This window comes from Corythoichthys intestinalis, chromosome 11 (assembly GCF_030265065.1).
Source record: "Corythoichthys intestinalis isolate RoL2023-P3 chromosome 11, ASM3026506v1, whole genome shotgun sequence".
NCBI lineage: Eukaryota > Metazoa > Chordata > Actinopteri > Syngnathiformes > Syngnathidae > Corythoichthys > Corythoichthys intestinalis.
The window spans coordinates 54,480,223-54,493,555 of NC_080405.1; the positions used below are offsets into that span (position 1 = coordinate 54,480,223).

At 40.5% G+C, this 13,333-nt stretch overlaps 1 protein-coding gene across 1 annotated transcript in view; it reads left to right on the forward strand.

Annotated features, from left to right (window-relative positions):
• pde6a (phosphodiesterase 6A, cGMP-specific, rod, alpha) overlaps positions 1-12,670 on the forward strand; it is a 54,868-nt gene extending 42,198 nt beyond the window's left edge. The window contains exons 18-24 of the mRNA XM_057851111.1: positions 3,328-3,428; positions 3,508-3,615; positions 3,686-3,749; positions 6,046-6,120; positions 6,260-6,343; positions 11,924-12,092; positions 12,173-12,670. Coding sequence (XP_057707094.1) covers positions 3,328-3,428; positions 3,508-3,615; positions 3,686-3,749; positions 6,046-6,120; positions 6,260-6,343; positions 11,924-12,092; positions 12,173-12,210 — 639 coding nt within the window. The 3' untranslated portion in view covers positions 12,211-12,670. The remainder of the gene's footprint in view (positions 1-3,327; positions 3,429-3,507; positions 3,616-3,685; positions 3,750-6,045; positions 6,121-6,259; positions 6,344-11,923; positions 12,093-12,172) is intronic.
• Positions 12,671-13,333: the final 663 nt, after the last annotated feature.

Below are 13,333 nucleotides of genomic sequence, written 5' to 3' on the forward strand. Positions count from 1 at the left end.
TATATATAGAGCTAAAAGGCAGCGTAAAATGAGTAGAGTGAATTTTGGCAGCCTTTAGAGCCTTTATTTAATTGGCTAAAGCCTTACAATCCCTCTCTCAACAATTAGAAATATCGTGGGAAGCAATGTGGGGAAGAAAGGTAGTAGTTGATCTTTTCTTAACACCCTATGTTGTTTCCGAACGCAAAGAAGATATATCAATTGGTGCCACGTTGCACAGTCATGGTTGCACTTCCCATCATGCATTTGGCCAGAACAGTTAAATGGCTACAGTATCATTTACTGAAAGCTCAACAAATACACTAGATGGCAATATTTAGTCACAATATACAAAGTCACATTTATCCTTTAAGAATTACAAGTCTTTTTATCTGTGGATCCCTCTCACAAAAAGAATGTTAATAATGTAAATGCCATCTTGAGGATTTATTGTCATAATAAACAAATACATTACCTATGTACTGTATGTTGAATGTATATATTCGTCCGAGTTTTATTCATTTTTTTTCTTAATGCATTGCCAAAATGTATATGATTGGGAAAAATTATCGGAAATGACTGGAATTGAATCGGGAGAAAAAAAAAAAAAAAGCAGTCGGATCGGGAAATATCGGGATCGGCAGATACTCAAACTAAAATGATCGGGATCGGATCGGGAGCAAAAAAACATGATTGGAACAACCCTAATAATAATAAATAATAATAACACTATTAACTAAATAGATAATAACCAAATAACCCTCTCTGAGTTCTTCACTGAAAAAGGCCAGGAAATAAATAACACTATTACCGTAGTTTGGGGACCCCTGGTCTAGGCCATTGCTCTGCACACATCCCCCCGTTTTGTCCCTGGTTGTGGTTTCCACTTCTAGGAAATACACGCAACGCCACACCTCGTTTCTATTTGTTATTTTCAAGTGTTGAGTGTGCAACTCTGCAACGATTGTAACATCCAAAGTAACGATATTAGGCTTTCGTTGTTATTTTCTAAAGATTTATTTCAATCACAACTCGGCCACTGCTCGAAAAAGCCTAGCATGACTTCCCTCTCGCTTCCGTGTGACGCCTTCAAATGTGTTCTGTTGAAATTCGCCTCCCCAGACAAGCCGCACGGAAACAGCAACAGCTGAACAAAATGCCGCTCTGCCGATGCTGCCTCCGCGCGCGCCAACCGGGAAGGCGGAATTTCGCGCGTTCTCTTCTTATTTTAACCCTATGTACTGACTCCATGTTTCAAAAGTTTGAAGAAGACTCACCGAAAACAGGTTGACAATTTATTCGTCGACAATGGTCAAAAACAAGGCAAAAACAGACGACGGAGGGAACAATGCTGAATCCAAAGCAAGGCTACATAGCAAATGTTTCCGAGCAGCAAATCTGTCTTATCTCAGTATCCAGTGTTTTTTAAGTCTGTGGGCCGGCCAAAGGTGTGTCCGGGATCATCCCTCTCTGGCCGGTTTCGGGCTGTTTAGGTTCATGCGTGGATGGGATGTGGTTGCCACAGCGACCGACGCTGGTCTTGACGTCACAAGCGCCTGCTATCAATTTTGTTATCCGAGCTGGCACTACTTGTTTTAGGACAAATCGCGCTGGTCTTTGTCCTTGTTCGTTTGTCGGGGCGACTGATTGCCAGAGTTGGTGGGTCAATCTTGCTCGTGGCGCACACGTTTGGGCTTCTGTGATAAGATGGCGTTGTGTATCTATTCTGTTTCTTTAACCTATGGTGTGCTATTTATTTTACATTAGGTGTGTTAGAGTAGTGCAGTCCTGCAGTGAATATGAGAAATGATACTATTCCCTGATTGATTATATTACGTGTGTTCGGATAATGCAAACAGTTAGATGGTGCCTACGAGAAACGGTACCATTTTTCCTTTTCCCCCTCATAAGCGCCGATAAGGTGATTCACTTTACTGTGTTCAAGGCCACTGAGTGAAGTCTGCCTAAACTATAGTTAAATGAATGTGTTATACTAATGCAAACAACTATATGGTGCGTGTGCGAGAACGGTACCTTTTCCCTTCAATCCCCCTCACGAGCCCCGACAGGGGATCGTAAACCATGGATGTGGCCTTAGAACTTAGCTTTGGCAAGTAGTGGGAAAATTTTAGCAATTGATGAACAGTTTAAACAAGAATGGGCGAAATTTGCAAGTCCCCCTCAGGACTTCTGTTAAATACTCTTTACAACAATTTACTACCGCTTCAAAAGGTTAATCCTTGGTTGTCTCTGGTCCCGTTGCTATAGGCATTAGCTCACAGTGACCTTTTGGTACAGGTGTATTGAGAACGATTTTTTCATGCTCAATTAGACAGGCTACCAATCAAGTTAGTCCTGTCGCTAGGAACATAAATAAAAAATAAAGTTAGTCTTTAGTTAGGAAAAATGAGAAACACACTAAGCTAAATTTGGTCCAGAAAATAAAAACCATAAAAACCCAAAGTGGACTCAGACAAGCCGGCAACAAAAGTTCCAGCATCATCACCTTGTCCAATGCAGATTCTTGACTCTTGACAAAGTGATGATGCTGGAACTTTGGTTTGGTGCTGTTCCAGTGAGATTTAGAAAGATGACTGCCTGAAGAAAACATCAAAATTCCCTCAGTCCTTGATGATATGGGGCTGCATGTCAGGCAAAGGCACTGGGGAGATGGCTGTGGTTAAATCTTCAATAAATGCACACGTTTACATTGAAATTTTAGACAGCTTTCTTATCCCTTCAATTGAAAATATGTTTGGCTAAAAGTAAGCCAAAACTGTTAAAGCATTCCTTGGAGAAAGACTCATCCAGTCAATGTCATGGCCTACAAATAGCCCAGATCTCAACCCTATTGAGAACGTGGTGGAAATTGAAAAAAAAAAAAAAAAGGTCCACAGCAAGTATGATCTGGCAACTGCAATCAAAGAGAGTTGGCTGATGAAGAACACTCATCAAGTCCATACCTCAGAGACTGCAAACTGTCATAAAAGCCAGAGGTGGTGCTACTAAATAATAGAGATGTGTTTTGATTGTTATTTCTTTGTTTGTTTCTCATGATTCCAGATGTTTTTTCCTCAGAATGAAGTGATTCCATATATATTTCACTGCACTTGCTCTATAAAAGTAACATTTACTGACCACCACAATGTTTTTTTTATTAATTTCTTTTAGTGTTTCTGAATGCTAAAGAGTTGCACTTTTGAACTGAGTCATTATTTTTTTAAGCTTTTTATCTGAGTTTGTTCTACATGATAAAATGTCTGAGAGAGTGCTTGTCCGAGACTGGCGATTCCATACTTTTTGCCAGGGGTTGTCTGTGTGTGTTGACGTGTTGGTGGTGTGTTTCAGTCTTTAAACATCTACCAGAATCTGAACCGCCGCCAGCATGACATCGTCATCCACCTAATGGACATCGCTATCATCGCAACTGACCTGGCACTCTACTTCAAGTAAGTCCCCCAGGTCTGGCTACTGTTGCCACTGCTGTCGGTCAATCCCATCACGCGTCCTTTCCGGTTTCTTTTGCAGGAAGCGAACCATGTTTCAGAAGATCGTGGACCAGTCCAAGTCCTATGAGAACTGGAACGACTGGACCAAATACATGATGCTTGAGACTACACGCAAGGAGATTGTAATGTAAGCTGACAGGCACACAAAAACACAGACTCGTAAATACAGTTCTTCAAGTCATGTGCCGACGTCGCAGGGCCATGATGATGACAGCCTGCGACCTGTCGGCCATCGCCAAACCCTGGGAGATACAGAGCAAGGTCAGTGTGAGGTCACCTTTGTGTGTATTTTCGAGGTCTTCACAATTTGGGTGTAACAATATATGTACTGTTATACTTTGGTATCCCAATAGGTTATGCTCACGCTCATATGCTCACGCCAAGAATTGAAATAGAGTTGTCCGATAATGACTTTTTAACAGATATCCGTATGCCGATAATGTCTAACTCCAAAAACCCAATTCAGATGTCAAACCGATACCAATCTATGCGGTCGTGGAACTAACATATTCTTTATTTTTCAATCAATTATTATTCATTTAATTTTTGCACCGTAAATGCAAATAGTCTGCAACATAGCAAATCCCAAGCATCTTAGTTTGAAGACATAATGGTCAATAAGCATAACTGCTGTGCTAAACTGTGCAGCAGGACCGAGAACCAAAAGTGGTGTTTGCCATTTGGCAAAATGGATTTTGCCATGTGGAATTTTTTTGGGCATGTGGCATAATTGATTTTGCCATGTGGCATTTTTTTGCCATGTGGCATTTGTTTGCCATGTTGCATTTTTTTTTTTTTTTTTTTTTGCATGCGTGCATAGCCGTTAATGGCATAACCTGACTTGTGTATCAGTTGAATGTCAATGCGCTGTAATGGTAAGTGGATGGCCAAAAATCACAGCCACACATGTTTTTCAGCTATTTAAAATGAATGGAAAATTTGGACGTGCATAGCCGTCAATGGCATGGACGTGCATGGCCTGCAAAACTGCCGTATACCCCCCAAAAAATGCCACGTTCCCCCCCAAAAAATGCCACATGGCAAAATCCATTTTGCCACATGGCAAAAAAATCGCCACATGGCAAAATCAATTTTTGACATATACCCCCCAAAAATGCCACAAACCAAAATCAATTTTGCCACATACGAAAAAAATGCCACATGACAAAAAAATGCCACATGGCAAAATCCATTTTGCCACATGCCAAAAAAATGCCACATGGCAAAATCAATTTTGCCATATACCCCCCCAAAAATGGCACAAACCAAAATAAATTTTGCCACATATGAAAAAAATGCCACATGGCAGAAAAATGCCACATGGCAAAATCAATTTTGCCACATGGCAAAAAAATGCCACTTGGCAAAATCAATTTTGCCATATAGCCCCAAAAATGCCACATTCCCTCCCCAAAAAATGCCACAAACCAAAATCCATTTTGCCACATATGAAAAAAATGCCACATGACAAAATCCATTTTGCCACATGGCAAAAAAATGCCACATGGCAAAATCAATTTTGCCACATGGGAAAAAAATGCCACTTGGCAAAATCCATTTTCCCATATACCCCCCCCCCCCCAAATGCCACATTCCCTCCCAAAAAAATGCCACAAACCAAAATCCATTTTGCCACATACAAAAAAAATGCCACATTTCAAACTCCATTTTGCCAAATGGCAAAAAAATGCCATATAGCAAAGAAAAATGCCACATGGCAAAAAAATGCCACATGGCAAAATCCATTTTGCCACATGGCAAAAAAAGAAAAAAAAGCCACACGGCAAAATCCATTTTGCCACATGGCAAAAAAAAAATGCCCCATGGCAAAGAAAAAAATTTCACATAGCAAAGAAAAAATGCCACATGGCAAAATCCATTTTGCCACATGGCAAAAAAAAAAATGCCCCACGGCAAAGGAAAAAATTTCACATTGCAAAGAAAAAATGCCACATGGCAAAATCCATTTTGCCACATGGCAAAAAAAAAAATGCCGCATGGCAAAAAAAAAAAAAAGCCACATATCAAAATCCATTTTGCCACATGGCAAATACCACTTTTGGTTCTCGCTGTCTGTCAAACTGAGACCAGGCCTTGTACAAAGGCAGTAGGCTTCTATATTCACTTTGAAGGCAACATGCATATTGGCCCAAAACCAATAGTGAAAAACCAATGTCGATATTATCGACATCATTTTAAAATGCTTACCCGATAATACTGTATCTGGCAACTCCAATATATACTTTTAAAACAGTCTACGTCCAATAAATAATAAAAATAATCATAATTTGTGCATGAGAGGGTTAATAGTATCTATGATCCGATTCATTTCCCAGCCCATGTTTCCATAATTGTTGTATCACCATTTGGAAGATAATTGTGTATCGCAAATCGTATCATATCGGGAAAATTACCAGAAGTTTTCATCCCCAATGTGTACTGCTTTAATTTTAATTTAATAATCAAGTTTTTTGAGGATAAATTTAATTTATACATTTTTTTAAACAAAAAACAAAGCACATTTTATCCAGTTTTGTAATTTCCCCTATGCCTGCAGGTGGCGCTGTCTGTAGCTGCTGAGTTTTGGGAGCAAGGAGACCTGGAAAGGACAGTGCTGGAGCAACAACCAATTGTAAGAGAACTTGCCGTGTGCAGTCAGTTTCTGCAAATCAATATGAAACAATGCGTGTGTCGAGTTTCTTTTGAATACCTAATGAAGCGTCCGGTTAGGCTGGCACGACATCACCTACATCTTGTGTTTTCCTTTTCAGCCCATGATGGACAGGAATAAAGCAGACGAGCTTCCGAAACTTCAGTGCGGCTTTATCGACTTTGTCTGCTCCTTTGTTTACAAGGTCGTATGATATTATTTTAGCCCAGCCTCACACAAAAAAAGACAGTTCTGTCTGTCTTAACCCTTTCAGGGACAAGGTACAGGTAGTCCCTGGGTTACGAACGAGTTTCGTTTCTACGCTTGCGATGTAACCCGAATTTCCGCGTAAATCGGAATTAACCCTTTAAAAATAACTATCCTAAAAGTTCAATGCATTGTATTTTGTTTAATGGTGGAGGATACACTGCCCTCTGGTGGCAGCATTGGGCCAGGCTGGACTGTCGTTCAATAATGCTTCCATACATGAGCACTCAGATGTCTCACATGGATATAGACCCTACCCACCGACGTCACAAAACCACGTGCTCGCTGTATGGTTCCGCCCACTTGTCCGTCATTTTGTCTCTGTATTAGCATTGGTTTCAATTGATCGAGGAATTTAAAATGCATTTCATGGAAGACCCGGTGCTTTCTGATGCCGTAAACTCACTGGATGTGTTGCATAAAAGGCGTTATGTGGAAAAGCTTCGTTCTATACAGTCGCCAGATCCATATTTGATGCCTAAATCGATGAGTTTTGACCGGCTGCCTTCGCCGTCTCTGCCTGACCCTGATATTTACAACTATCTTGTCCACACAAAATCAGCCTATTCTCACGAAAGTTTGAAAAACTTTAAGAGCTTGGAGGCTTATAAATGCTACGTTGCTGGTTGGGTGAAACAGGTCCTCCTACACGAAAATTCGGCAGGAATCTTGTGCTCGGAAGGTGAGTTACGAAATTTTCAATTCAAAATCTTTTGTTCTTGCTAACATCCACTGTCAGGTCTACTGTATTTCATGTCGTTTGTCAATGGAGTTAAGGCTTTTAATGTTTATATGGTTTAGCGATAGCACTCTCACTACATACATACGTGTATGTTGTCGGCGATTAGCCTAGCAATGATCTTAATTGTGGTTATTTGTCAGCCCAAAACCCTCTAAGTATATCTTAAATGCATCTTACCGGATATAAAATGACTACTACATAGTCTGTGGTGATTTTTTGGTGCCCAGTTTTCACGTCGAATTGCAGCCGTCCATTTCGCTCTCCTCTTTGGATCCCTCGGAATACGGTAAAAAACTTCAAGTCTCTCCTTCCATCTTCTCTGTTAGTGCAACCAACAGCCACACACGCCTTCACCATTTTGATTATTAATGTTAAGGAGCAGAAAAACACGCCGTAAATAGGAGGAATGTACGTAGCCGTAACAGGTTAACACTATGTTTTGACGGACAATTGGGCGGTACCATTCAGGAGAGCGGAGTTGTGACGTCACGTGGGTAGGGTCTATAGGATAGCTGCGCTCTGGTTTGGCCCACATACGGCTGTGAGTTGCTTCAGCGAATATATGTTTGCGTATGCATTTGTAGTCAAGTTTAGAGCTACAGTTTTTTTTTAGTTACGTGTGAAGGATTTGCTATGAGAATTGTAAATACTTTAGCATTCGTACATTTAAGATAGTGGACCTTTGTGATTCAAATAAAGGCTAATCTAATCTACTAAATTCACATATTGATCAGACTACAGTCCCTGACAAAAGTCTTGTCGCTTATCCATTTTGTAGAAACAGTTGCTAATAACCTGCCTTTTAATTATTCAATTGGTTTCAGAAATGGCTCATATGAAAGCTAAGACCCTTCCAAATGATGTTGAATGTGCAAAAATTAGGGCTGTCAAAATTATCGCGTTAACGGGTGGTAATTAATTTTTTAAATTAATCACGTTAAAATATTTGACGCAATCAACGCACTTGCCCCGCTCAAATAGATTAAAATGACAGCAGTTTAATGTCCGCTTGTTACTTGTTTTTGGTGTTTGGCGCCCTCTGCTGGCGCTTGGGTCCAAATGATTTTATGGGTTAGGGGAGTGAGCATGGTGTAATTATTACCATCAACAATGGCGAGCTGCTAGTTTATTTTCTGATTGAAAATTTTACAAATTTTAATAAAACAAAAACATTAAGAGGGGTTTTAATATAAAATTTCTATAACTTGTACTAACATTTATCTTTTAAGAACTATAAGTCTTTCTATCCATGGATCACTTTAAGAAAATGTTAATAATGTTAATGCCATCTTGTTGATTTATTGTTATAATAAACAAATACAGTACTTATGTACCGCATGTTGAATGTATATATCTGTCTTATCTTTACATTCCAACATTTACAGAAAAATATGGCATATTTTATAGATGGTCTGAATTGCGATTAATTACGATTATATAATTTTTAAGCTGTAAATAACTCGATTAAAAATTGTAATCATTTGACACCCCTAGCAAAAATATATTTGTGTCACTGAAAAAAGATTTATCATTTAATGAAGCCATAAAGGTCAAATTTTGGCAAGCCAAAAGTTTTCTCGCCTACAGAAAGTAGTGTGAAAATTGAACAAAAAATGTACTTCAAATACAAAAATATGTTACATAACATAAGCAAATTAAGTAGTGGTGCTGTGAAATCCAAATTTAATATTTTGTATGACTTCCATGGGCTTCAGGAAGGATTCATACAATTTATTGATGAAGTCATCAGGAACATCAAAGAAAGCAGTCTTGCATGCCTCACAGAGTTCATCAACATTCTTGGGTTTCGTCTTCCATGCTTCCTCTTTCATCCTACCGTAGACATGCTCAATGATGTTCATGTCTGGTGACTGGGCTGGCCAGTCCTGGAGGATCATGATTGAAGTATGCGATGGAGCACCATCCTGCTGCAGAATTTGTCTCTTTATATGGTTAGGATTGTAAGAGGAAGCTAAGATTTGTTGATATTTCAGACTACTTATGTTGCCTTCCACCCTGCAGATCTCTGAGTGCAGACAATTAAAAAACCGTGGGCCAGTTGCCAAAGCCCACAGCCTGTCAAAAGGATGGACGCTGGAAAAGTGGCAAAAGTTGGATTTTCCAGATGAATCTTTTATTGAATTACACTACAGTCACCACAAATATTGCAGGAGACCTACTGGAGCCCGCATGGATCCGAGATTCCCTCAGAAAACAGCGAAGTTTGGTGGTGGCAAAATCATGGTCTGGGGTTACATCCAGAATGGGGGAGCACGAGAGATCTGCAGGGTGGAAGGCAACATAGATAGTCTGAAATATCAACAAATCGTAGCTGCCTCTTACATTCCTAACCATAAAAAGGGACAAATTCTGCAGCAGGATGGTGCTCCATCGCATACTTCGATCTCTACCTCAAAGTTCCTCAAGGCAAAGAAGATCAAGACCCTCCCGGACTGGCCAGCCCAGTCACCAGACATGAACAGGATGAAAGGAAGCATGTAAGACGAAACCCAAGAATGTTGATAAATTCTGGGTGGCATGCAAGACTGCTTTCTTTGATGTTCCTGATGACGTCATCATTAAATTGTATAAATCCTTGCCGAACCGCATGGTTGCAGTCCTTCAAACACATGGAAGTTATACAAAATATCAAATTTGGATCTCACAGCACCACGACTTAATTCACTTATGTTATGTAACATATTTTTGTATTTGAAGTACATTTTTTGTTCAATTTTCACACTACTTTCTGTAGGCGACAAAACTTTTGTTTTGCCAAAATTTGACCTTTATGTCTTCATTAAATGATCAATCTTTTTTCAATGAAAAAAATGTATTTTTGTACATTCAACATCATTTGGGAGGGTCTTAGCTTTCATATGAGCCATTTCTGAAATCAATTGAATAATTAAAAGTCAGGTTATTGGCAATTGTTTCTACAAAATGGATAAGCGACAAGACTTTTATCAGGGACTGTAAGAACTGTGAGGTACAATTAGGTACTGTTTGTGAGGCTAAAAAAAAAAGACTGGAGACAAAATGGCTGACGAGACTCTGGCATCGTAAAGTCGAAATCGCTAAGTCTAGTATGTCGTAAGCCAGGGACTACCTGTATATCTTTTCAAAAGTTAGCATTAGCTAAACTCACCGAGTGACAGCCCAGGTCACAGAGTATGTGTTGTGGTAGTTAATAAGAGAGAGAAATGTCTGAAACACCTTTTGACGGCAATAGATGTGCAATCCAGGGGTGGAGTTAGGGTGGTTCTAGGGTTGCGGCGGAACCCGGGCCTCAAGGGGGCTGAAGGAAAAGAGTCGTTTTTTCCTTTTTACAGGTTGTTTTATTCTTATAACGAACAGGAGATGGTGACACAGAATTCAGGAGTAAAAAAGAACAAAGAATTTACACTTAAAGACAGACAAACAGAAAAGACAATACAGTCCAGGCCCGGGACACAGCGTGTGTGTGTGCCCCCTCCCGCGCATAGCCTTCTTCCTTACTTCTAACTTGGGGGAAGGGTTAACTTGCTTGGAATATGCACCCCCCAGCCCTGATCAGATTACATACACTGGTAAGAAGACAAACGCCTGTTTTCGGATGGAAAAAAAGTGACTGTGTCTACATATGATTATGTGAATAAATGAAAATATATTTCTACAAATCCCTCTTTTGAATTCAATTAAAAATTGAATTCAGGGCCCAGTTTGCAGGAATTATAGGAGGCATGCTTGGGCAAAGGGAGTGTCAAACAGAAAGGTAAGATGATGCGCAGAGCCTTAATATAGTGTTTAAGTGTTAAAATACACACACACCTATGACACAGTGGGTTCTCTAGGGGGCCTTTTTTGCAGGTGTGAAGGGGGCGTTTTTTGGCAAGGGGAGGGTGAAACGGAAAGGTAAGATGGAGCTGGAACAGGGCCCTAAGCAAAATAACGCAAAGGGGCCCATATTTTTGGCCCACCACTTCGCCGCAGTGTACTGTGAAACCCATACATGCAATCCAACCCATGCGTCCATATTTTGTATATTAATCAGATTTTGTTGCACTGCATACTTCAAACTTCTCACCCCAAATGATTTGTCAGTACTTACAGTAGATAGCGCCAAACCTTTTTCTAAAAGAGGAATGAAAGAAGGAAGAACTTATATTTTTTTAAGCTTGTAATCAAGTATCAAAACTCACAAAAGTCAAATAAAGCAAACTGTAGTAAACTAAATAGAATATAAATTAAACAATTGCCAGATTGGGGGCCCCCTAGTGGTCAGGGGCCCTATGCAGCTGCATAGTCTGCGTATAGGCTGGGCCGGCCCTGAGCTGGAATATAATGTTTAGGTGTTAAAATATCTCTAATTACCTCCCGGCTCGGCTTTTTGTCTGGGGGGGCCTGAAGAAACTTTTCCACTGGCACCGCCCCCGCCCCATACATCAGACGATTGTCTTGAAGGGCCTGCGGAAGTGTTCAAATAATTATCTAATAGGAACTCCACCCCTAGGTCTCGGGGGGCCATTTGTACTCATCGCACCTAGGCCCTGTTCACATTTGTTCCACCACTGGTCCAATCCATTTCAACTGAATTAAAATGGATTGGACGTCTATGGCAGCCAAAGCTATGTGAGGCCACAAGAGATTAAAATACACGAGGGAAAAAAAACGGAGTACTGTATTTAGTATTAATGTCTAGTGAGAAAAAGACAAAATATGCATTTGTTTAAAAAAAAAAAAAAAAATGGATCGTATAGATCTCAAATTTTGATCATGCGATCTCGTGGAATCCAGGAGTTCAGCCGATTCCACGTTGAGATCACGCCCATGTTGGATCGTCTTCTGAACAACCGGAAGGAGTGGAACGCCCTGAAGGAGGAGCACGACGCCAAGATGGCGGTCATCGACGCGGCCAAGAAGGCTAAGGAAGAGGCGGCTGGCAAGGCGGCTGCAGCCAGACAAGGTCGCTTCCCATGCTAAAACAACTAAATATCCTAATTTTAATTATCCCTAATTCCAATATTTCTTTCTTTCTTGTTGCAGCGAGTGCAGCCCAGTCCAAGACTTGCACGCTCAGCTAAAACATTGGCTTGAGACTCATTTGCAATAAAAAAAAAAACTAGCTTGCCAAGTACCAGCAACATGATCAACATGTGGTGAGATTCTATTAAAGGGGTGGGCAACCTTTCACACTTAAAAAGCCATTTTGACCCAGTTTCCACAGAAGAGAGAATACTGGGAGCCGCACGCTCATATTGACATTTGAAATGATTGCGACGGCTCTCCTATATACATAAAGTGGGGCAAATAAGTATTTCGTCAACCACCAATTGTGCAAGTCCTCCTACTTGAAAAGATTAGAAAGGCCTGTAACTGTCAACATGGGTAAACCTCAACCATGAGAGACAGAATGTGAAAAAAAAACAGAAAATCACAATAGTTGATTTTTAAATAATCTATTTGCAAATTAGTGTGGAAAATAAGTATTTGGTCACCTACAAACAAGCAAAATTTCTGGCTGTCAGAGAGGTCTAACTTCTTCTATCGAGGTCTAACAAGGCTCCACTCGTTACCTGTATTAATGGCACCTGTTTCAACTCATTATCGGTATAAAAGACACCTGTCCACAATCTCAGTCAGTCACACTCCAAACTCCACTATGGCCAAGACACCTGTCCACAAACTCAGTCAGTCACACTCCAAACTCCACTATGGCCAAGACCAAAGAGCTGTCGAAGGACACCAGAGACAAAATTGCAGACCTGCACCAAGCTGGGAAGACTGAATCTGCAATAGGTAAAACACTTGGTGTAAAGAAATCAACTGTGGGAGCAATTATTAGAAAATGGAAGACATACAAGACCACTAATCATCTCCCTCGATCTGGGGCTCCATGCAAGATCTTACCCCGTGGTGTCAAAATGATAACAAGAACGGTGAGAGAAAAATCCCAGAACCACACGGGGGGACCTAGTGAATGACCTACAGAGAGCTGGGACCACAGTAACAAAGGCTACTATAAGTAAAACAATGCGCTGCCAGGGACTCGAATCCTGCACTGCCAGACGTGTCCCCCTGCTGAAGAAAGTACACGTCCAGGCCTGTCTGCAGTTCGCTAGAGAGCATTTGGATGATCCAGAAGAGGACTGGGAGAATGTGTTATGGTCAGATGAAACTAGAATAGAACTTTTTGGGAGAAACACA